Here is a 24754-nt window from a genome sequence, read left to right as displayed (position 1 = left end):
AGATCTTTGACCGCACTCTCCTTTATGAGTATGAGTTGTTGTCATCCTTCCCTCTCTAAACCCCAATCATAGTTGTCCTATGAGCGAGATACACTGGGTATGATAATAATGATAAATTAGGTTTGTTCAAATCTATATTACAAAGGAAAATTCCATTAAGGGTTTAAATTTGTTTTTTTTAATACAAAATCAAAGTAAATTGAAGTACATTCATTTTATTTTACAATTCAAGTTGAAATCAAAATTTTACCGAAGTGATCTAAATCAAATTAGATAACCTTTCAAAAACAAACCAAACCACAAAATAGAATTAACTCAATAATTTGTCCTTCTTACAAAAAACTGAATGTTAAAGAAACAGCAACTTATGTGAAATATGTAAGAGGGCTAAAAATAAAGCGTTTATAATTTCATAATTTGTATTGATATATGATTAGATTGTCTTATATATCATTTTTTTTATTGCATAAACAAAAGTTCAAACTAAATCAACTTTAAAAGTTTCAAACGTAAACAACTTAACAAGTGCATAATCCTTGTTAAGTAATTTTTTTTAGCTTAATTACATTATATTTTCAATATTACCTTTTTTTGAAATCCCTATTTTCTAGAGTATTTTTTTATACTAGTTAAAAAAACTTAACTCTTTAACCGAAACAAGAATCCGATTTTCAAAGAGTAGCTTAACTCAACCATGATTCTTTCAAAATCTTGTTGCAATTTATGATGACTACAATTCTATTTGGAGGAAAATAGTAAATTAAAAATGCGACATTGTTTAGAATTAAAAAAAAGTCTATTAATCACTACAAGTATACCAAAATTCTCTAATTCAATAACAATTCATCTCAAAGCACAAAATACATTATTAATTAACAAATTCTTTAAACTAAAATCTACCCACCAACAAAAGAAAAATCTTGATAAATCAAAACCCTAATTTTCCAATTTGATCAGAGTTGTCTTCCAGCAGCATCAGCAACAAAGGGTAAATAAGGAGTCTTCCCCAAAATAGAGCAAACAACTCCATACACAAAACAAGAAACAATAAAAACAAACAAAAAATTATGACTCATAACCATCAATTTAAACCCTAATCCAGAATTCCCAGGAGTAAAAATCCTCATTAAAAGCAAAGGAAGAACAAGCAACACATCTAGAACAAGTGCCTGCATTGAATTAAACCTTACATAGTGAGAAAAACTAGGGTTTCTGACAACACCCAGATAAAGGGCAAAAAAGGAAACAAAACTAGCATATGGGAGTGATTTGTAAAGAGAGAAAAAGGGTAAAATGGGTTCAAAGAGGATAGAGAGAGACGGGTATTGTGCTAACAGGAAACGACCATAATGGAGGCCATTGAGAAAGGGAAGAAAGTAAGAAATGGAGGAGATTAAACGATCTGTTGCAGGGGTTGTTGAAGAAGAAGACATGCAAATTGTTTTCTGGGTTTTGAAGAATTTAGGTTTTTGAGAAATGGGTATTGATTGGATTTTTAATTTGGTGAAGGTAAGAGGAGATTTGAGAGGGTGGAAGAGATGGTTTGAGATTGAAAATGGTGGAATTAAGGTTTTTTTGGGGGTGTTAATGGTGGTTTTTGGGAGGAGAGAGAGGCGAAGGAGTGGGATTGTAGCCATTTTTTGGGGGGTTTTGGGGGAGATTGAGTTGGGCAATTGTGATTTATGAGGTGTAGATATTCAAGTAGAGAAAATGGGAGAGAGAGTCAGGGAGATATTCAGCTAATGAGTTCAATACTTGAAAGAATAAAACTTTTTTTTTAAAGATTGAGGCAATATAAATTCATCTATTGCTTATTGTTTACTTTAAATAAATAAATTCACATTTTAGGTATATTTTCTAAAAATAAATATGTCTATTATTTGTATCCATCTTCAAACCTACTTTATAAGTCAAGTAATTAGAAATAAACAATAGTCAAATTTATTTTTAACAATTAAGCCAAATCGGTAGATTTATTTAAAAATAAACAATAGTTTGATTTATTTCAGGTGGATCGATTAAAAATTTGTTGATTTATTTTACAATTTCCCCTTTTTTTAATTTAATGTTACTTTCTCTGTCTTTGTTCATTTAAGAAAAGGGTTATGCTTTATTAATTTTAGTTGAAAAGTAATAAAAAGTAAGTGAATGAAAAAAATTAATACTAATATAGATAAGATAAATAAATAAAATGAGTTTGTGAATGGAGTTAAAAAGAGAAAATATAAAATCACAAAAAGAATTTTTGACAAAGTTTAAAATAAAGAAACTTTTAAATTTAAAGGGAGAAAAAACGTATTCTTTACATTGTTACATTTCCTAATGCACAATTTTCATGTGACAATTTATTTAGTTTCTCGACCATTTAACACAAATTAGAAAACACAAAAATGGGTGTGATGAAATGGGATGAGAAATTGAGTTTGTTAATAAGAGAGACAATGTGGAATCGTTAGCTAAAAATAAAAATTGTAAGATAAACAAAAAATTATATACTGTGGCAAAGGAAATTTGACACAATGCAAAGACATGTCAACATGTGCATAAAAGACCATAATAAGCTCATTTTAAACCATGTTACTAAAATATTCCATATAATTGCAATTCTAAGTGTAAGCTTTGACAATGTGGCACTAGTTTGGCAACACCACAAATTGGCTTAAATGAGAAAAAATTTATACATAAATAAGTGATGCAAGTTTGAATCAACTAATAATCGTTGGCTCTTCTGCGTAGCTCATTCAGCTCATTTTCGATGTCCATGTCTCGAAGCGATGATGCTGCTGAGTTATTGCTGGCAAATGCTGTTCTTCCGGGAGGGAGTTCTCCTTTCTGTTCAACATCATTTGAAAAAAAAAATCGCAAAATCAGCGACATCAAAATTCTAAACCAATCAAGATTTAAGTTATCAAAATGAATAGAACATTGTATAGATTGCAACTTGAATTTCTTAAACCTGTTTTCGATTAGAGAATTAGCTAGAATGCCAATGCTCATTATAACAAACTGCTTTGACATATCAAATCGCCAATAGCCAGGCCAACTCGGGCCTAATTTTTTGCGGGTCAGTCAGACCCGTTTGGACTTTGGCAAAGCCTGGCTGGCCTGGCCTTTCCTTTACTATCTTAATACATTTTTGAGTGTCCAAGTTCACCTGTTAGACCATTGCCATTAGACCATTGAACATTGCTCAATACGGTTCTATCTACACATGCATATAGGATTTTGATTCACAAGTTGATCAAAGATTCATTCGATGAACCTTACAGTTTGTTGATTTTGGCAATTATGTTCTATTGTCCCATGGAATTCCTAACCCTTATTTGTAACTGTTAATTAATTCACTTGTATGCATGGTCAAGATTGTCACGTGTTTTTCTCTACACATGATTGTTCGTTGTGACAAGAAATATACTTGGTTTTAAAATGATTGTGAATATTGAAAGGATATTGTACCTTTGAGCTCCCAGACAATTCCTTCTTCAAGCTAGCTAAGTCATCATCAACAGAAGAGCTTTCTAGTAATGCAAACTGAAAAGAAAACAAGGAAGCTCAGCATAATAAAATAATAAATATTGTTACGCTATGAAATTTCATTGAAGTTCCTCTCTTGCTTTCACAAAATACTGTCATACAAGAGTACACAATAACTTGAGACCAAATTTTTTATGGGAGCCTTTAGCGCAAAGGTGAATCACCTTCTATCTTTCCCTGTTAGCACTTCATTTATTTTATCTTTTGACGCACTGGGGTGGGGATGGGGTGGGGGCGTTGGCATACCTTTCCTTCAAGCTCATCACTAGTTAATTGATTAAGCGCATCAGCTTCTGATTCCATAGCCAACACTGCATAAAAGAAAGAAATACGTCACATTCTAAATGCAAGAATAATCAATAGCTATTAGAACCAATAGTAATTGAAGAAAAGTAATTTCTCCATCAATATCTACTTTTAACTTGAAATTTGTTAACCCAACATCTCCGACAAAAAAAAAAAAAAAAAAAAAGGGGAAGATAGCAAAACAAAAAAAATTCCATAACAGTAACGTTCACATTATGTTTTTGCCAAAGACTAAAAAAGCATGAAGATGATGCTTGCCTTTTTCTTCCATCTTCTCAAAAGCAGCAAGAGCACCGCTAGTATTTACTTTTCCAACCATCTCACTTACTTTCGTAGCAGTCCTGAAAATCATGAATAAAACATATATTTTACTACGATATACGACCAGCAACACCAGAAAAGGTTAGCTAAAGCATAGATGCAAGACCTTGCAGACTGAGCACGTGCTTTCAGTGTGTCCTTCTTTGACTTTGCCTCCTGTATCTTGCTTTCCAGTAGCTGCCAGAGAAAGAGAAAAAATTCATCCAAAATTGTTCTCTTCCCTCTCCAGTAAAAAACTTGCAATAGATTTTAGGGGAAAATGTCAAAAATAAACAAACGTTTGCTTGATCTGCTGAACATAAACCCAACTATTGATTTGTTTTAAAATAAACCATCTATTCGGTATAATTGCTGAAAATAAACCCAACTAATGCTATTCTTAATTGGTTGATGACAGAGAAGCTTTGAAGATGCTTATAAACAATCAGGTGGGTTTATTTTAGCAAATAAATCTAATAGGTGCGTTTTAAATAGACAATAGATGGGTTTATTTTTAGCTGATCAAGCAAAGGTTAGTTTATTATTGACCATTTCCCCTAGATTTTAAACACTCAGAACTACTGATCATTGAAGCTGAGATAATGACGCCGAGGTGAATTTAAACAAATATTCAATGGTAACAAGGAAAGGACTTTGGCTTGGATTCATCTTCTAGTAGAATGAGCTGCAGAATGGACAAGGAGCATAACCTCCTGAAGTGAGGGTCCACAAGCAGATGAGAAATCAACTATCCCAAAATATCTTTAATCCAGCTAGGCTTGTCTCAGAAAAAGAAGTGCACTAATCCTATATGGCTATACCACATCTAAAAGTGTTTCAAACATAAATTCCTTATCACCCTCAAATGATTATATGGTGTGATCAGATACCTCATTAATACGAAATGGGGTAGAAACACCAATCAACAGAAACAGACAAGGATATACTCTAAGGCATTAGCAGTACCAATCTACTATTTGCAACGCTTACAAATAATATTGGAACAGAGAAGACCCCATATAGCTCTAAACTACCAAATTATCAAGGAGATGAACAATAATAAATATTAAAATAATAGTGACATGAAACATGCACTAGCAACGCACCTTAGTATTCGAGACAAGAGTATCAACAACGTTCTTTTGTTGATCAAGTTGAGCCTTCAAAGCATTTGCATTATCCTGCAAATACGTACGGTAACAGTATAAAATAAGTGAACAACATAAATAGCACCCCCTAAGTTCAATACTTCAATTCACCAACACGACCTACAACACAAGAGGCTTTAAAACTTTGGTATAGTCTCAACTCCTAGGGACAAAATGCAAAATGTCAAAAGGATCATTCATCATGTGAGCGATGGAGTTTTCTATTAATAAGTATTTTAATAATAAAAAGGTCAATATAATAAGGAACCCAAGGGTTTGAATTTAGCTAACGCATGACATCTTCTCTTCTGCTCCTCTATATGCAATTGGATGATATGCGATAAATGTCTTTAATTATGGTTTCTCAATAACTTTTTTTCAGTTTCCAAATTTTAAGACTTCAAACACTGGTATTAATTCGAAAGGAACAGCACAATAACTCCAGAAAAGATAGAACTAGCAGAAGGGTCAATGTAAACTAAAAACCTACTTCCCTAGTATCAAACAAAGATAGAAAGGGAGGATCAAAATGAAATACTTCGTATTTTTAGGTGCAACATCAAGAGCAAGCAACATAAGGAAGTCAGACAGAGGTTACTAGTGTACCAATATACTCATTGGTATACCTCTCATGTGCCTCTCCCTGACTCCCTCGAGATAGAAGCAGTCTTCTTTTTCTTATGGAACTAGGGTAAGGTAGTATAAGGGGTTAGAGAGAAGGAAATATCATTTTTCCATAGCTACAACAGAGAAATGATTGCAGCACTTCCAATAAATATACATTAACATTCAAGTTCAACACAAATGGAACTTACAGCATAAGATTTGCGTCTCTTCAAAGCTTCACGAGCAAGTTCTTCATCCCCTTTACTAAGTGCAAGTTGTGCCCTTTTATACCTTTTAACTCAAGAAAGACAAAATCAGGTATCAAAATTGAGACAAAATCAGGTGTGAAAATGAATTCAAAATAGAAAATTCAACTCCATAAAACTTACCAATCATCCGAAGCTTGTTGTGCAGCTTTATACTTGTTTTCCAATTGCTTTTGAGACGCCAATACCTTTAGAATAATTAAGAAATTATAAAACATTCAACCACATTCCGTGATACCATATTGCCATGCACCTCAATTTGTTCTGGTTTTTGACATTTATCGTTCATGATTTCTAAGTCATGAAAAAATCCCAATCCAAAAGAGCAAACGAACAAAATAAGAAATGTATCCAGCTATGCTAAGAACTAAGAAGAGCTCACATACTTGAGCTGTAGACTGACGCATTTTTGTCAAATCTTCGTTCATCTCAAGAACAGTCTGCTCTAAAATTTTCTCTGGATCCTCAAAACTGCTTAGAACTGCATTTGCATACGACTATGCCAAATATAGATAACAATCAATCAGGGAAAAATACTATCAATTAGCAAGATATACAAAAGCCAAGGAACAAATTGCTTCAGAACTCAAACCTTGACAACTCGAGCAAATCGATCAAAAAGGTTCATTTGTGAACCAAGAGAGCCGCCACCAACGCCATTACACCTAGTCTTATTAGAATGTAGTAATTGAACTCCACTCAATCTCAATGCTCCAACTACAACCAATGCAAAATAAATCTTGATCAAGAACTCATCAAACTATCAAACAGACGATACTTTTAAGCAGAAACAAAGAGTTCAGCTAATTTCATCAAAATAACTATTGAATTCTGATCTATAACAAGCAAATCAATAACTAACTCTCATAAAGTTATGTCCCCCACCCCTAATTACACATTAAAGAATAAATTCACCCCACATTTCTAAGCCCCAAAAACATGTACTTAATTCTTCTAGAGATATTGTCTTTATTGATAGAAGTCCCAATTCCAAAGAGCAAATCCATCACCAAAAATGTGTTCTTCTCCCCCCTCAAAGGACACCTGAAATAACCCTACCCACATTAAGTAAGCCCCAAAAACATGCTTAATTCTTCTAAAGATATTATCTTGATACACAGAATTCCAATTCCAAAGAGCAAATTCCTCATCACTGATACTTAAAAGAAATTAGTTCTTGACCCCTCAAATGACACATGAATTAACCTTTCCCCCCATATTAACTAAACCCCAAAGATAAAGCTTGATGGCTCATGCATAAAAACTAACCCATCAACATCCGCAACAATAAAAGATGGATTACCCAAAAATACCCACAAACCAAATCGTATAAAAATCAAATTTTAACAGATAAAACAATTAAAAGAATCTAAAGTGGGTGAGTTACCATTGTAGCCAAAGAAGGAAGACTTCAAAGAAACTCTGGCAACAGCTAGTCTTTGAGAAGAAGCAGCAGCAGTAGATGGTGCTGATGCCGCTAAGTGTAAACCTGTAATTGGTGGTGCTTTTGTAGCCATATATGCAAAATCTTGCAGGAAAATACCCAGAAACTATCAAGAAAGAAAAAAGAGGGAAAGGATTTGAGAAAAAGAGTAAAAATTGATCGAGTATCTTCTTCCACACTCCCAAAAACGTTCAGTTTTTCTTTTTCTTTATTTTTTTGAGTTGTGTATTTTGTGGTCAGAGATGAAGGAAACGATGGGATTTTGGCTTATTTTGTGTTTTTCAGTTTTTGCTAATTCTCGTCCAATTTCCGTGGATAAACAAAGGAACGCCGAGGCCACGCTCGTAGGTCGTAGCACGATGTGTCAATTGTCGGAGTGTGCTACGGTCATCATTTTGTGAGATTGATTTAAAATATGTGTCGTATAGTCGCATATATGGTCATTTGTAAAGCCTGTAGTTTAAAACTATTTGGGAAAATATAAAAAATAACATACATTTATTTGTATTGTTGCCCGCAGCACGACTCAATGTGACCTGGGTGATCATGTTATGTCACGAGCACGATTCGTCATTGTATATGTCCTGCTAGGCATGTGGCCCTTTCCGACACAGACCATAACGGTCCAACACAACACGAATTTTATGTCTAAGTGACGCAAAAGAATAGCCATATATTAATTAATCCATTACATAATAAGTATAATAATTTTATCTCAAATTTATTTAAAAATCTTTTATTTTACTTTCTATTCATAATAGTCTCTCGTAATGGAGAACTATTTATTATTCCGTAAATAAATAGATAACTTATCATTATGAGAGAATATCACATACAATACTTTTACTCACTTCAATTATAAACTTTACATATTGTGAAAAGTATTAATAGATAAAAGTTCATAAAATATTGGCTAAATTAAATTACATCGACTGTAATTGCATTGACTAGGAGTAAGTTGCATAACTTGTGAATTCTTTGTTAACCATTAAGTCATGTTGCACAAGACTGACTATTGAAGCACCTCATTGAACATTGTTATAGCTTGCACAACATGGGACCTCAAGCCTTAGAGAAATAATAGTGGTCTACTTTCTCATCAAGGGATTTGTGAATAGTGATTGTTAGAGTATGTATAGCAGATTTATGTATAACGGTTACATGTATTACAGTTATTTAGCATACGTAAGCAGTATAGCAGTTACAGCAGTTACAGCAGTTACAGAGGCAGTTGCTTATTAGAAGCGGTTACTTCAAGAAGTTTTCTTTGAACTCTTGTATAAATAAACACCATTACAATTGAATGAAATATGCAGAAATTAACAATAAACACAAAAACTTGGTGTTAAACCAGAAATCATGGTATCAGAGGAATGATCATCTTAATCTTGTGGCATATACAGATGCAGACTGGGCAGGTGATAGAGATGATAGAAAGTCAACTTCAAGCTACTTTACTCTGGTGGGAGGAAATCTAGTTACCTGGAGGAGCAAGAAATAAAAGGCGGTTGCTATGTCTAGTGCAGAAGCTAAGTTTAGGGGTGTAGCAAAGAATTACAGAAGTCCTGTGGCTGAGAAAGTTACTAACTGAACTTGGATTCCCTCCTAAAAGGAGTTGCGAGCTATACTGTGATAATCAAGCAGCTATCAACATTTCAGAAAATCCAGTTCAACATGATCGCACCAAACATGTAGAAGTCGACAGGCATTTCATAAAGGAGAAATCAGAAGCCCAAGTAATCAAGCTTCCACATGTTAAGTCCAAGGATCAACTATCTGACGTTCTTACAAAGGCAGTTGGAACTCAGTTCTTTGAAGAGGTTCTATGCAAATTGGGTGTTGGTGACCCTACGACCCAACTTGAGGGGGAGTGTTAGAGTATGTATAGCAGATTTATGTATAACGGTTACATGTATTACGGTTATTTAGCATAAGTAAGTAGTATAGCAGTTACAGCAGTTACAGAGGCAGTTGCTTATTAGAAGCAGTTACTTCAAGCAGATTTCTTTGAACTCTTGTATAAATAAACACCATTACAATTGAATGAAATATACAGAAATTAACAATAAACACAAAAACTTGGTGTTAAACCAGAAATCAGTGATGTTCAAGCTTATATTGATCTAAAATTGTCAAATTACTCAAGGTTGCTTGATCTTGCGATTATGAGGGAATAAGCTTTGATCTTGCATGATATGTCAAGAACTATCATCCTCAAAACAACAATGATATATGCAAGACTAGGAGTTTAGGATGGATGGTTTTGATCTTAAGGTCATGAAAAATGACCTTAAAAACATCGATTACTTATCTGGTAATGTTTGTGATGTCATAGTTCAATATCCTATTACTGAGGGTTATGTTTTGGATTATGGAGTATGAAGAGTTCACAAAGAAGGCGCATGATAGTAGGACTAAGGTTATTATGGTTGAGCAGTTGAACTTTGTTTTTATTTTTGCTTAGAACCCAAAGACACTCTTGACAATCTTGGTACTCTTTAATATTTTAAACTTGTAAAGGAATGCTTGTTTTATCTCATAATAGTTTTAATTTTTGAAGAAAAATTTGGTTATTTTTCCAAAATAAATTACATTATGCGTATCAAATTTAGCCATTTCTAATTAGGTGTCACATCTGCATGATCAAAAGCCGATGCAACCAACATTCTCTAGAGAACTAAGCCAACACTATATAAGCAACAAACCAAAACTTCAGCCAACCATATTACCCATACTGCCATACAGATAGTCCGACACCTTCATGTCTAAGGTCACCGATTCATTCCTTACGAAAAAACCATTTTCCGTTTGAGTAAACATATACATAGTCATCAAAGAGTAGCTCCTTGAATTCTCCTTTGAGGCGAGTAACGTGTTGTACATAGTAAGAATTATCTGTAAAGCCCATTGAAGATGGATGACTCGCATAGGATGCACCTTTCACATACTCAAATTCCTGTACTCGCCTACGCAAATCACATGAATGCGTGTGTGTGTGGTTCTCGGGAGTTCAGAAGAGGGGGGAAGGGAAGTTCAAACAGCTTCTTTCGAAAAAAGGAAGACACGAATGAATGTCGAAGCAAAACAACTTTGTCAAAATTTTCTGCTCACCATTAGTGATCGCGATCCATAAACTTGTAAGAGCTGATTTACAAAATTAAGAATGATAATAATCAGATAATAAAAAACCCAAAAAAGAAGATGACCATAAAGAACATCAATGAAATTCTGGTGCAAGTACACATTTCTTCAGATGACTTTCAGCAGCCTGCGCTCGGTGCTCAAAGCAACTGATACAAAATACGCACGACATTTTCTCAGGGAGAAAATACTTGATGGTTTGCTGATCATCTGCTGCAATTCTCTAATACAAAAACCAGAATCCTGCAGAAGTTAAAATCACCAAATGAGTTTGCAAGCATTATCCAATAATGCCATAAATAAAATCAGACATATAATATACAGCATATGCAAGCAAATCAATTCATAGCTGGGATCAGCAGATTTAGCACGAACTGAATCAGAACTAAATGTGTAGGTCTAGGATTTTTATCTTAGGTAGCACCAATACGTATTATTAGGCTTTTTAGATTGACCAAAGTCCAAATTTCCCACAAAATTAGTTCCTTCATTTTAGGACGTCTACGAGATTTGTGAATTGTGATATAACTCATTGATCGTCGTCCAAACTGTGAACGAATTGTCACAATGGCCTCAAGTCTCAAAGCTTCAAATGCCATAGCAATAGCCAATAGGATCAAATCTGTGATGAAGTTTAAAACCATGGTTTGTTTGGTGGCAAAGGATAAATATTAAATATGGCGTTGTTTTTCGCTTTGCCAGTACTTCAAGCCTGACTACAAATTAAGTCTACACTTGCAAATTCAACATCAAAGCTGAGAGAACAAAATTTAAAGAAAACCATCAGCACATTTCACATTAGCACATCTTACAATAAGATACAGCAGTGCAGTCAACTTAGGGGCCATTTGTTCAAGGGTAATCAAGAATTAGAAAATTATGAGCCTCGGTTACTGTTGTGAGTGTTTAGTCCATAATTTCTTCCTGTTTTTCACCATAGTTTTACCCCAAACTGCCTTGCCCAATCTGGATTTTTACATCTCAAAACCATCATCTGAACACTTAACCCAACCACCTCTTCAACCACTGCAGCCCCATTCCCCTGCCTTTGAAAACTTAAAACTGACGCCTAGCAAACCATTAAACCCTTCAAGACAACCAATGCCACACTCCAACACCCCTCATGTCTCCATCAGCGGAATCTTCTCAACACCCACAAACATTTCATCTTACCACCACTTGAAAACGACGACAAAGCTTCCATCACACCATATGTTAAATAGTCAACTGTAGGTGGAGATGACATGGCTAGTTCACACCTCAGTAACAATGAAGATGCCTTCGCAACATTCAACTAGAAATAAATAAGACTTGAACTTATAGACTGTTCGAAGTTCAAACATTGGCTTGAGGAAGAGCTGATGTGATGGCAAGGTCCCAAGCTGATTTCTTCAAGTATGAAGCTGCTAATACAAGATGTTCTAAGCAAGGTCTAACGTGAGCTAAACATTGAATTTGCATCATGGTCATGACTTGCAGGGAAGATAGCAACTTGTTTCATGGTATCATGCACCATAAGCTTGAACACAAAGTCAAAGGAGACATACAACTCTAGCAACCGCTAAACAAAGCAAAACCAAAAATAAACAAAAAGAATTAAATGACTAATCCACAGATATAGATATGCTCATATGCATACATCAACCAAAATTTCATAGCACAGTAATGTGTGTTTAAAATTTGCAAGCCAGTAACAGAAAATTAAACCTAGAAGTAGGAATTAGGAATTACCCCCTATGCTAGCAGACCATGATGACAACATCAACTCTTTGACTTCTTAGAATTAGCAGGCATTTTCCCATATGCAATGAGCCGATTTTCAGGCAACTTCTTCTCCTTTATGCGACGTCTCCTTCTGGCTGCTCGAGACAACTTGCTCTCATCAACACTTTGCCCCTCTTGTGCTTTCACAACTTCCATGGATTCCTTACCACTACTTGTTGCACCAACACCTTCACCATCCTTTCTCTTCCCCTTCCTTTGATTCGTCTTACCACTAAGAGCTCCATGAAACAACCACTGTTTCATAGACAGAGGCACCTTCCATTCCTTCTCCCTATAAGGAGCAAGCTTTTTCAACGAAACGTATTGATTCAACTCCTTCTCATCAAACATCAAGATATCAGCAGCTGACAATCCATATTTCGCGGGTTTAACTTCCCTATACTTAAACCGAGTTTTCAAATCTCCGATTGTATCTTCATAATCAAGCTTGTAAAGCTCTTCTTCAAGCTCCTTATCAAGAACTTCCTTAATGGCAGACTTCTTTCTCTTCCTCTTTTTCTTACCCTCATCTACCACTTCATCATCTCCATTCTCCATGTTTCCTTTCTTAATCTTCTCCCATTCAGCCAAAAACCCATCACTTGATTTAGTCACATCCCAATCTTTTGGCAATCCAAGCAACTCATCTTCCTTATCAAAATCCGGCTTTTCCATATCACTCTCACTATCACTCCCAAATTCAGGGTCAACATCATCTGCTTTATAATAACTCTCCCCAAATGCAGCACTCATCTTCTTATCAAACTTCTCCGGGTCGAAATCTTCCTCCAAATCATCCTCATTCAATGGAATACAATCCTCATCAATACCCGCGACGGCCTTAATCCTATTAAGCTTCTCTTGAATCTCCTTCCTCTTCAAATTCTTCAACCTCTTAACCTCCTCTTGCCTTTCCAACTCCGCTAGCACCTCCCTCTCCTTCTTCCTCTCCCTTTGCTGCTTTCGAGCATTTGTTTCCTTCCTCACCGAACCCACCACAATCCTCGAGTGCCCTAAAACTCGATCACTTGCATTCTCCTCAAATCTAAAATTGTAATCCCTTTCATAATCTTCTTGCTTCTCAATTGCATCTTCATCATCAGATAATTCAGCAAGATCATCACCATCATCATCATCAATCAGCTTATTTTTCCTCTTTTCTTTATCAATCCACATTGTATTCTGAAAAAAATCCTTCAAAAACATATCATTTTCATCTAATTTCTCATCCTCACCAAAAACCTTATCCAACATCATTTTCACCTTCTCATCATCTTCGCCTTTGCCTTCATCCTCCTCATCTCGATCTTTCGCCTTCATAAACTCGTCTCCATCGACTTCATTTTCTCTCTCTGCCTCCGCCATTGCATCCAAAACTTCCATCCTCAGATCCTCTTGTTCCTCAGCATAACTCTTCACCTTCTTCTCTTCATCGTCTTCTTCACATTCAAATTCCGGACCTTTCTCAATCAATTGCTGCGCAATCACATCCTTCAAATACTTCGGCTTCTTCCTCCTCTCTTTCCTCTCATCCTCCTCCTCATCGTCTTCATCACTACTACTTTCAAACAATTTCGCGTCTTTTTCCTGCAGAATCGGATCCTTATTCCTAACTTTCAACAATGCTTCAAAGAATTTAACCTCTTTCTTCCTATTTTTCACATCATCGTCTACATCCGAGTCAGAATCAGTTTCTGAATCGGAATCTGAATCTGAATCATTGACGAGTCCTTTCTTCTTCATTTCTTCAAGCCTCTGTAAATCTTCTCTCTTCTTATTATGCTCATATCGCTTTGCAAATTCTTTGTTGACTTCAATTTTCGATAAATCTTCGATATCGTCATTTTCAACATCATCAAACAACTTCATCTCGGATTACGTTTGATTGAGTCGGACGAATTAGGGTTCAGGACGAAACTCGAGATTGAATACTCAATATAATAAGGAAGAGGTTGCTCGTGTTCAGATGATGAATTAGGGTTTTCAGTAACTTTGGGGGTTTCTAATAGGGTCTCTTAAACCCTAATTACCGCGAAGTGGAAGAAGTTTAAAGAGTCCTTTTTTAAACCAAACTTTTTGTTGATTTACCTTGGCTTATTCCTGTCCAATTAAATGGTTTTTAATATTGATTATTGAATATAATAAAAATGATTTGAGTTTTTTACAAAATGTTAAATAAAACGGTTTTATAGTAAGACTATTATTAAACATGGTCTAATGTATATTTATTTTCTTAACATAATCAGTTACAATCTTAAAGTGATTAATTATAAATATGAGCTAATAATGACTTGTTTGATGGTGAGACGGTCTTATACAAGACAAGTTTTTTCAAATAGTGAAGCTGGAGATTTTCACCTCGCACTTAATCGAAGAGAAAATTAAGCTTTTTATATGTGATGAGAATCTAATAAGAAACTTTTAATTTATATAGGTTAACTAATAATTCTATATTTGAACTAAAATTTTTGTGTGAGACGGTCTATTTGAGAGATCATCTCTAATTGGGTCAGCCCATTATATATTTTTTAAAATATTATAAGTAGGCATTAAGAATGATGTAAGTAGACATTTAAGATATTAAAAGTATGCATCAAGAATACGGTAGGTAAGTATTAAGGATAATATAAATTGGCATTAAGAATACAGTAAGTAAACATTAATCTTTAATAGGACAGTCTCTCAAAAGACTAGTTAATTTTATATTGAAAGTTAGATTGAAGAAAGCTTAATAAAAATGAAAATAAATGTGATTCACAAGTATAGAATAAGTGGAGTAAAAGCCCCATATTGATTAAAACACACATATAAGGAAACATGTCCATGATAATTTTAGGGGTATGGACATGAAAGAAGATATTCTTGCACCATTCTTAAAATTTAAATATAATACTAATATAAATTTTGCCCCTTCATAAGTCAAATTTTTAAAAAACTCAAGATGAAATACAACATGCCTAATCCATCAAATAGAGTTACTTGATTACTTTAAACTTCAAATAAATGGTTTAATGGACAAAATAGATATTCTTTTTAATTCATTATTAATTTTTTTTTTTAATTTTGACCTTTACTAAATTGAAATCACATGTGTTCAATTGAAACACAATGTAGCTATCTTTAATAGACCCCTTAATAAACGAAGAACTTTAAATATGAAAGTAGAAAATCATGTATTGGCTAGGAAATGAACTGTTGAAAGCTTTTCTTTTCATCTTTAATATATAATTCAATTTTCACCACCTAAAAAAACATTAATTGCCTTTACCTTCTAATATGTAAAGGACTAATCTTATTTTGGAATTAAAAAAAAAAAAAAAGAAAAGCAAATGTTTTACTTTAAATTGTATTTTTGTCTACTTTTCATTACTCAATAATGCCTCATTGTTATTCTAACCAACAACTATCCTAAATCTTATGCTTTTAAATAAACCCCAATAACCCTTTCCACAACACACAAAAAGCTCCATGAAGACAACCCATGAGTTTGTTCAATGTTAAACCATCCAAGAAATGAACAAACATACAACTTCAAAATTTTGTCCCAAAAAACTCCATTTAAAAAAAAAAGTCACATTGGAACATACCAACAAATTTAAACTTATGGTTAAAGTCTTGACCCTGAATATGTTATATACTTTTATCGTGAAGAGGGTGGCGTCAGGTGGGTGGGGGTGGGCTATGCGCTTGTGCTTACCATCACTCTTTTGAAAGATTATACCAAAGAAAGCACATTATAAGAACAGAAAATTAACATTTAGAAACTACTTCAAGTAGAGTTCCTTTCTTTCCTCTCATTGATGAAATGTACAGTCTCTTGTTCATATAACAATATCAACAGACACAGTAACTACAACTTAATAAGCAACTGTCGATGTTGTTTCCGTTTGAGTCAGTTACAAGGAAGATCTTATCATCATATATACACGTCGAATATTATGTTCAGCTACTTCGAACAGTTTGAATGGCAGCAACTAAAGTTTCGTATTTGGCCCCTGTCACTTCTTCCACAATATTGCCTGCCTTCAGGATCTTGAACGTAGGAACGACTTTAATCCCTAGTTCCTTAGCCAAGGGCTGTCCATGTACAAAGACCACATCAGGGTTCTGATCCACTTTTTACGCACATTATCTATGTAGTTTACTCATACGTACCTTGTTTTCCTGGTTACAATCGAGCTTTAGAAAAACAACATCAAGATATTCTTCCGCCAATTTCTCATATTTCGGAGCCATCACTTTACATGGACCGCACCTTCACAAGGCATCAAACAATAAGTCAGGATTTACATAAGAACAGTTACCAGTTTACTCTTTTGCGCGACAAAAATCTGAGGCAGCTTACGACAGCCCTCTAACAGTAAAATTGATTGAGTGGACTGTTGACGATGATATTCAATAACTAGGTCTCTATAGGGTCGGAATGTAAGTCGATAAATGAGTCATAGATCTTTCGATTATCCTAACCGTCAAAACAAAGGAAGTAGTCTACAGGTCTGCAAAAGCACAGCAAACTACATGCATGCAGACCATACAACATCGAAACTGGCAACTAATGATGAAGTTGGGTGTTAATTGACAGCGAAAACTACGAATTTATAGTCGGTTTATCATTGACTATACATTGAAAGTCTGAATACAACGCCGGATAAAGATGGATCAAAGACACAGCCAAGTAGCCAACCATTGAAGACATGGGTTCTAAGCAGAATAATGCTTTCATGTACAGGTTGCAATGATAAGAAATCCAAGCTAAATACCATTGAAGAAGTGATTTTGCTTTCTATCTCAAGTTCTTCGGGATGACCTTGTTATTATAGCGGGGATTTATCCTATACATCACACTCCAAGAGTCAAGATGACATGAAAAATTGAATAAACATGTTATTACCCAAATGCCAAGTGAGTCCCACCTAAGCAGGATTTAGAAGCTCCAATATACATTACACTTGAGCCGTATAAAGAGTCTCTCTGAGTTTTAGCTACTTTAAGAAGAGTAGCCCATCAAGTATCTATGATAGTCAATTTCTCTCTAATTCTTCAATATGTGATTACAAGTAGGTTATTTTCCAACAATAGAAACTAAAATGAGAATCATGGATTGAACTATGGTAGAAAGCTTTTCCTTTCACCCTTACGTCAAGAGTTAGATTCTCACCGCAGAGACATTTCCCCTTCCCCTTGCCTACCTTACCCCCGATCAAAACAAAAAAGCTATCGTATACAAACATGCTTTGCAAATTCTAATTTCTTGATAAATGGCAAATGGAATAGTTATAAAGAATTACATGATCAAATGTGCATTGTCTCATATTTCACTTCTACAATCCACATGAACTCCAAGTTTTAACAAATTGCTACAAATTATGGCATACTTTTTTTTCTTCTTGAACAAGTACCCTCTAAATTGACTAAAAGCTTAAGATCAAGGCACAATAAGCAGCTAAAGAGCCAATAAGTTAAAGCTGATCAACTCTCACAATAGCTGATTGTACATGTGAAGTTGCACATAAGGTTTGTTATCAACTATCAACAATCCGACACAATCTCTTTGTGTAGCTAACCAGGTTAATGTTACGTACATCTGATCCTCTAAAAGAAAACGATTGGTGGGACCCACTTTATGTCATTGGGTATGGAATGTATGCTTAGATATCAACATCAATACAATAGAGAAAGTTTAGAACAAACATATCATACTCTAGCTTGAATTTTGACAAATTTTCTAGCTTGATATATGAAAATCTTCATCCCTAAAAAGGTGTAAACTATAGATAACAAGCTAATCAATCAAACCCAGAAAAATTAACAACTAAAATTAGCAATCAAGAAACTAACCCAAATACCCAATTGAAAATTAAACTAATATAAAACTAAAAAAAAATTGAAAAAGGAGTGATTTTTTGTGATTACCATTGAGTGTACATATCAAGAACAACAGGTTTATCACCAGCAGCTTTAACAATAGGCCAGAAAGTGTCCTTATCAACTTGGGTAACTTTCCCAACAAGGGTTTCAACTTGGGCACCCATAGTTTCCAAACTTGCTCTAATTTGAACTCTCATTACCTCTTTTCTCTTCACTACAACCCCTTTACTCTTAGAATCCACACCAAACTCGACCCGTTTGGGTAACCGGGTACCCGGCACTGACCCACGAGTGGGATCCGACGAAGTGATGGAATTTGCTGAAGATGCCCATGAATGGTGAGATAGAGAAAGATGGAGAGCCATTAAAGTTAGCTTCTATGGAAGATTTTCAAGGTTGGTTATTGGATATTTGAGTGATTATTGTGAAGAACCCTACTAGTGTGGAAGAATGAAGTGTTATGTGGTGTATGAAGGAGACTGAGAAATTTTGCCTTTGTAGTTTGTGGTAATTAGGGAATGTACCAATGTCTCTAGGGAATATCTTGTCACTAGTATACCCTCTCATTCTTCTATCATTTATAATACCCGATCCTTAAACTTTGCCTCCTTTTCATTTTATCGCCACCCCAAATGAAATTATGAATTTACCCTTAGATTTTCAAAAAATTATAATTTTCCCACTGGACCTAAAATTTCCTATATATACCACAATCTCACTAAAAATTTTTTTATCACACTTAAAAAACAAACTTACAAAAGCAAATTTTTGGAGCAAAAACTAAGAAGTTCAATCCGCAAACAATTAATCGAGGTAATTTTTCTTTCGAATCTTATTATTTGAAAATTAAAAAAAAAAATTAAACGAGTCGCACAGATCTGGACGATCAGACCCCGGTCCAGTCGTAGAAAAAACCGCGGCTGGACCCCGGTTCAGTCGCACAAATTTGTGCGAATTGAACCGGGGTCCAGCCGCAGTTTTTTCTGCGACTGGACCGGGTTGTGGTCGCCCAGATCTGTGCGATTCAATTTTTTTTCCGTTTTTTTGTGAATAATTCTTATTATTTTTAATTATATTATTATTGTTATTATTATTATTATTACTGTTATTATTATTATTTTTATTATTATTGTTATTATTGTTGTTGTGATTGTTATTATTTTTATTATTAAATTTTTATTTTGTTTTAATTTTTAATTTGTTATTTTAAATATGTTTGTTATAATTATTATTATTAACTTTTTTATATTCTTTTGAATATTATTTTTATTATTATTGTTGGTGATGTTGTTGTTGTTGTTATTGTTAATGTTATTAAATTTTTCTTTGATTTTATTTTTAATTATTGTTTTTGTTATTAGTGTTATAATTATTGTTATTGTTTGTATTATTATTGTTATGATTATTATTAATGTTATTTTTTTTGTTAATATTGTTATTATTATTATGATTATTGTGAATTTAGAAAATTAATTATAATAATATTATTAATAATCCTAATAATAAATATGTTGTAACATTATGTTTGTTGGTAATGAATAGGTAAATTATGTTGTTGCTAATTAATTATTGTTTTTTTTTCATGTGGTTAATTTAACGTAATGTTTGATTATGTTCATTTATTATTAATATTATCTTAAATTATCAAAAATTGTAGTAAATGGCTGGTAATCAAGGAAGAGGAAAGGGTTTTTTTAGAAACTTGTTGAGCGGTAATAGTTCTAGACCTACCTTACTCAGAGGGGACCCGCATGAGAGGGGGGTAACGGGTTCAGCTAGGAGGGCTAGGCAGGAAGAGGCTGCCAGACACAGTATTGCCCAACGGTCGAGTGCGCTGGACCTCGTGCGAACCCCTCTTGAGGACCAGGCTAGTAGCATGCAGAGTAGTTGGGAGGTTTCAAGTAATGATGATAATGTTGCTGATGATGTTGAATACGAAGCTCCTGATTTTCGGCCAGTGGACTGGACTATTATCCGGGGGCGCGACGGGAGATTTGCACGTGGCGGCCCTAGTTCTTCAGCCGCCTCTGAGCGCGCTGGACGTAGTTTTGTCGATAATGAGTCAGCCCGAGAGAGCAGGCGTTCACAGTCCGCTGGCATGAACTGGTTAGTCACATCGCCCCAGCCCGGGGGCCGACAGATACCCGATTGATCCCTAGCTATGGCGGGCACATAGCTAAACTTATTTTCGACGGCTCAAAGCGTACACCTCCGGTTCTGGAATGTCGTAGTAGGAAGAGGCCGCTGAAGGCCATCATCGGACAGGGGATATGACCGATGCGCTGTATGATGTTCTACCTGCTACTCCCCTCGGCCGACTACCGTACATTATGCACCAGCACATCGACTGTGCTTTGATTTCGGCGTTCGTGGAGAGGTGGTAGCCGGACACGAACACCTTCCACATGCCATGGGGGAAATCACTATTATGTTGTACGACGTGCAATGCATACTGGGCATTGCTATTGAAGGCTCTCTGCCGGCTGAGCCTTCTGAGGCGGAGTGGCAGGTCGGTATCACCAATCTTTTCGGGGAGCCTATGTCTGAGCTACGGCGTAGGGGTGTGTTCACCAGCGGCTGCGTGAACGTTGCTGAACTGATGCAGCTATGTCATAGGTCCCAGGCCATTGATACCCAGTCGACAGCCTACTATAGTTTTGTGCGACTGAACCATGGTTCAGTCACCCAGTTTGGTGCGATTCTTTTTTTTTTAAACACATTTTCAACGATTCAAATCGAAAAATTTACGTACCGGATCCGATTCATAATCGCTTTCGTTAGCCATAGTTAATCGATTACAAGTAACAACTTGTTTAAAATCGAACAACATTTTTAGAGAGTTTTTTTAGAGAGATAGTACCCTGTTTGAATTCATACTTCATACAAGAACGCGTCTGAGAATTCGATATATATAGAGAAATCTTCGGGATTAAAGTGTTAATAGTGTTATTAAATGTGATTTACATTTGTTAATTAAGTTTTAAGTCCAGTGGTAATTTTGTAATTTTTTAAACTTTAGGGGAAAATTCGTAATTTCAAGGGGGTTGGCGATAAAATGAAAAGGGGTGGCGAAATTTAGTAACTCTCTTATAATAAGCCTAGCTAGGTGTAGTTAAGGCTCGGACCTTTCTAGGTCATTTGATTAAAATATTTATTAATAGGAAAAATTACCCTGAATAATACGAACTTTCATTGATTTTCCTACAATAATACGAACTTTCAATTAACCATGAATAATACGAACTTTGATACATATTTCCCGCTGGCATACCTGACCGGTTCTTTACTTGGAGAAACGGTAAATTCCCCATTTCTTCATCATTTTAATGGGTATTTAGACAGTCTTTTTTCAGCAGCCTCTTCTTCATCTTTTGCTCATTTTCCTCTTCCAATTTAATTACTTCTTCCAACATCTAAACTTTTTTTTCGATTTTCGAGTAAATGGATAGAGAATTTCATCCATTTTCGACTAAATGGGTAAAAACAGTAAATTACATCCATTTTCAAAGGCATAAACGTTTTTAATCAACACCAAACAATAATAATGTATGGATTAGAAACAAACATCCATCCATTTTCGAGTACATGGACACATAATTTCATCCATTTTCGCCTAAATTTATAGAAGCCCTAATTTTTGGGATTAAAACAAAATTTAGGGATTTAAATTGCAATTAAAAAGAATTAACTAACCATGAATGAGATGATATCTTTGTAGTTGATGCGTGAGAACGAGATGGAGAAGAATCAATGGAAATCACGAGCTTGAGGAAGATGATTGAATAAGGAATGGTTGCGTGGAGGAGAAGGACTGCTTTGCTTCTGTTTGCTTTACTTTGTTTTATCAGCAAGAAAATTTTTTTTAAAAGGAATGAGTAAGTTTACCGGTAACAGGTAAAATGGTATGCCAGCGGGAAATATATATCAAAGTTCGTATTATTCATGGTTAATTGAAAGTTCGTATTATTGTAGGAAAATCAGTGAAAATTCGTATTATTCAGAGTAATTTTTCCTTATTAATATTGAATTGTGTAATATAAATGCAGAAAAATGATAATCAAATTGGTTAGAAACTTGAATATACATGTAAAAATGAGTGTTTAGTTGACCTTATACTAATATAGTATTGTGGATTGGCTTGAGTTTTGAGCTTAGCTAGCAAATATGAGTGAGCATTATTGAAATCTTACGTAAGAATACGTATTGGTACTCATATGTGTAATGTATGCGCGGCCTTTTGATAATGTTCAGCAAAAGGGTTAAATCGATTTGTTTGTTGGTGAATTTATATAAGAGAAGTCTGTAATTTCTAATGTATGATGTATGTGCCTTCAAACAATGTTTGGGGTTTAACAAAAGAGTTTTATTTTAACTATTCTATAATGGATGTTTATAAGAGAGTTGAACTTATGTGTAATGCAGTCTTTAAATAATATTTGTTGTTCAATAAAAGGATTAAAATTGAACTATTATGCTAATACACAATTGTTCTCCTTTCTTGTGTACGATAATTTTTTTTTTTGGTGGGTATGTTAAGAAAGAACTGATTGGAAGAAAAAAAGGGTTAAAGTGTACAATAATGTTAAATAGTGTGATTTTTAGATTTGTCATATGAAATTTGTACTTTAATTTGCAAAATTTATTAAAAAGAATATAATAAATTCATTTTTAAATGAAACATAATTTATATTAGGTTTAAATTACTTTTTACTCTTTAAATATTCTTGTTTTCTAAATTATAGAAAAATAATCCTAAGCTAAATTTTGAAAAATTTGAAAGAGAAAAACAAATCACAAATATGTCATTTTATTATCAACCTTTCATCCTTGTCATACTTCTATCTTCATCATATTCTATTGGAGAGCTTTTCCCATGACATGTTGAAGGTAGGATTTTTCCGATTTATAGATAATTGACAATTGGATATTAAACTTTTGACTTTATTATTGATTAGGCATCTAACATCTACCACGAAATATTTGGAGAAATTATTGTTTAATACTTTATTCACATATGAGGAGATAATATTTTAATTTTTAATATCTTGACTTATGTGTAATTAAAAATTATTGAAAGTTAAGAAGTATTAATAATGTTGTGGGTCCAGCCCAAGTTGTGATAAAATGTTTTATTTTTTTTGGTCTTAATAAATGGGCCAAATCGTAACATTTTACTTGTTGTTATGAGTCCTCTTTGGGCTTATTTTTGGTGGCTTCTTTAGCAAGCCTTTGGGGAGTAATTCTTGCTATATAGGACAGCAAGTGAAGCAAGGAAAATAGGAATTCAAAAAGACACAAAAGAGAGAGTTTGAGAGAGTAGTGAATTTTTCGGATTTTCAAGGTCAGCCTTCTGTATTTTGTCCGTTGCCGGAAATCCGACCGTTGGATTGCTCTGAAATTTGGTGAGCTTGTTCCTGACATCGAGGGCTTCATTTTGGACGGTTGGATCGTCGTTTTAAGCTCTGGGTTGGTCGGAATCGTCTCCGGACAGAGCTGCTGTTTTTGGTGATTTCTACTCCTTTAGTTCTCTATTTTTCATCTCTTATAGCTTGATGTATGTAGGTGGGCGTTGATAAACCTTTTATAGACTGATTTGGGTTTATTTTTATCCTCAATTATCAATAAGAGAAGATTAAGGGTGGACTCCTCAAGAGGTCCCGTGGTTTTTATTCTTCACATCGAAGAGGTTTTCCACGTATAAATTGTGTGTGTTGTTTGCATTTTTATTCCGCTTATTATTGTTGATTTGTTACTGTCATATTGCTGTCCACAATTGTTATTCTAGGTTGATTAATATTGGTGAATTAATTTGGGTTCTTTGGTTTGGATAATTGGTTGGTTGTTTTGTGTGTGTGACATTGTGGGTGTCGTAGTGACCCCTTCCGATCCTTACAAATAATCCTTTCATTAAGATGAATTAAAAAAGATTTCATTTAATTATGTTTTAATTTACAAATTAGAAATAAAAAATTAATAATAAATAAAAAGTAAATGAGAATAATACACATAATATATTACTCCTACCATTCTTTTTAAGATTGTTTGATTTTTATTTCCGATATCTTTGTCTCATTAATTATTTATAGCAAGTTATTTGCAACCATGAATTTTTATAGTGTCATTTTCATGAGAAGAATTGTAATCAAAAGCTTGTAACAACCCGACTTATCGTTGACTGGGTAAACAGGGTCGTTACGAGGATTATTTCCCAAGAAACTTAAATCATATCCCAAAATCTGGGCAAAGGAATCACCAGCTCTATTACGAAACCGACACAGCTAAATCTCAAACCAAATATCTAATCTAAACATAAAGTAACCATACAACTCACTACGAGTCCATTATAATCAACATAATCAGAACTAATATACATTAAA

General features: G+C 34.4%; 4 protein-coding genes across 4 annotated transcripts; all 4 read right to left on the bottom strand.

Annotated features, from left to right (window-relative positions):
* Nucleotides 1–777: 777 nt before the first annotated feature.
* LOC130797019 (protein TIC 20-II, chloroplastic) lies at nt 778–1774 on the bottom strand. Its single transcript, XM_057659487.1, has one exon. It carries the CDS (start codon nt 1635–1637, stop codon nt 954–956), a length of 684 nt encoding a protein of 227 aa, XP_057515470.1. The 5' UTR covers nt 1638–1774; the 3' UTR covers nt 778–953.
* A 766-nt stretch (nt 1775–2540) lies between these two features.
* Nucleotides 2541–8049, bottom strand: LOC130797016 (probable membrane-associated 30 kDa protein, chloroplastic). The gene is made up of 11 exons (XM_057659484.1): nt 7548–8049; nt 6753–6877; nt 6547–6657; nt 6284–6348; nt 6104–6185; nt 5247–5321; nt 4268–4338; nt 4099–4181; nt 3781–3845; nt 3457–3531; nt 2541–2832 (listed from the first exon to the last, which is right to left on the bottom strand). Exons 1-11 carry the CDS (start codon nt 7675–7677, stop codon nt 2710–2712), a joined length of 1005 nt encoding a protein of 334 aa, XP_057515467.1. The 5' UTR covers nt 7678–8049; the 3' UTR covers nt 2541–2709.
* Nucleotides 8050–10693: 2644 nt separating this feature from the next.
* LOC130797015 (uncharacterized) lies at nt 10694–14525 on the bottom strand. The gene is made up of 2 exons (XM_057659483.1): nt 12477–14525; nt 10694–10988 (listed from the first exon to the last, which is right to left on the bottom strand). Exon 1 carries the CDS (start codon nt 14376–14378, stop codon nt 12507–12509), a length of 1872 nt encoding a protein of 623 aa, XP_057515466.1. The 5' UTR covers nt 14379–14525; the 3' UTR covers nt 10694–10988; nt 12477–12506.
* Nucleotides 14526–16259: 1734 nt separating this feature from the next.
* LOC130797014 (thioredoxin F-type, chloroplastic-like) lies at nt 16260–19086 on the bottom strand. The gene is made up of 3 exons (XM_057659482.1): nt 18423–19086; nt 16665–16764; nt 16260–16586 (listed from the first exon to the last, which is right to left on the bottom strand). The coding sequence occupies exons 1-3, from the start codon at nt 18740–18742 to the stop codon at nt 16452–16454; spliced, it is 555 nt and encodes a 184-aa protein (XP_057515465.1). The 5' UTR covers nt 18743–19086; the 3' UTR covers nt 16260–16451.
* Nucleotides 19087–24754: the final 5668 nt, after the last annotated feature.

Source organism: Amaranthus tricolor, chromosome 12 (assembly GCF_026212465.1).
Source record: "Amaranthus tricolor cultivar Red isolate AtriRed21 chromosome 12, ASM2621246v1, whole genome shotgun sequence".
Lineage (NCBI taxonomy): Eukaryota > Viridiplantae > Streptophyta > Magnoliopsida > Caryophyllales > Amaranthaceae > Amaranthus > Amaranthus tricolor.
The sequence above is the reverse complement of the archived record's forward strand: the minus strand, read 5'-3'. Positions and strand labels throughout refer to the sequence as shown.

Coding starts and splice junctions, on each gene's coding strand:
- LOC130797019 (XM_057659487.1), bottom strand. CDS start 1,637: ATGGCTACAATCCCACTCCTTCGCCTCTCTCTCCTCCCAAAAACCACC.
- LOC130797015 (XM_057659483.1), bottom strand. CDS start 14,378: ATGAAGTTGTTTGATGATGTTGAAAATGACGATATCGAAGATTTATCG.
- LOC130797016 (XM_057659484.1), bottom strand. CDS start 7,677: ATGGCTACAAAAGCACCACCAATTACAGGTTTACACTTAGCGGCATCA. Junction 4,182..4,267: donor GCACGTGCTCAGTCTGCAAG/GTCTTGCATCTA, acceptor CATGATTTTCAG/GACTGCTACGAAAGTAAGTG. Junction 2,833..3,456: donor AATTGTCTGGGAGCTCAAAG/GTACAATATCCT, acceptor GATGTTGAACAG/AAAGGAGAACTCCCTCCCGG.
- LOC130797014 (XM_057659482.1), bottom strand. CDS start 18,742: ATGGCTCTCCATCTTTCTCTATCTCACCATTCATGGGCATCTTCAGCA. Junction 16,765..18,422: donor CTTGATATGTACACTCAATG/GTAATCACAAAA, acceptor TGCCTTGTGAAG/GTGCGGTCCATGTAAAGTGA. Junction 16,587..16,664: donor ATTGTAACCAGGAAAACAAG/GTACGTATGAGT, acceptor GTACATGGACAG/CCCTTGGCTAAGGAACTAGG.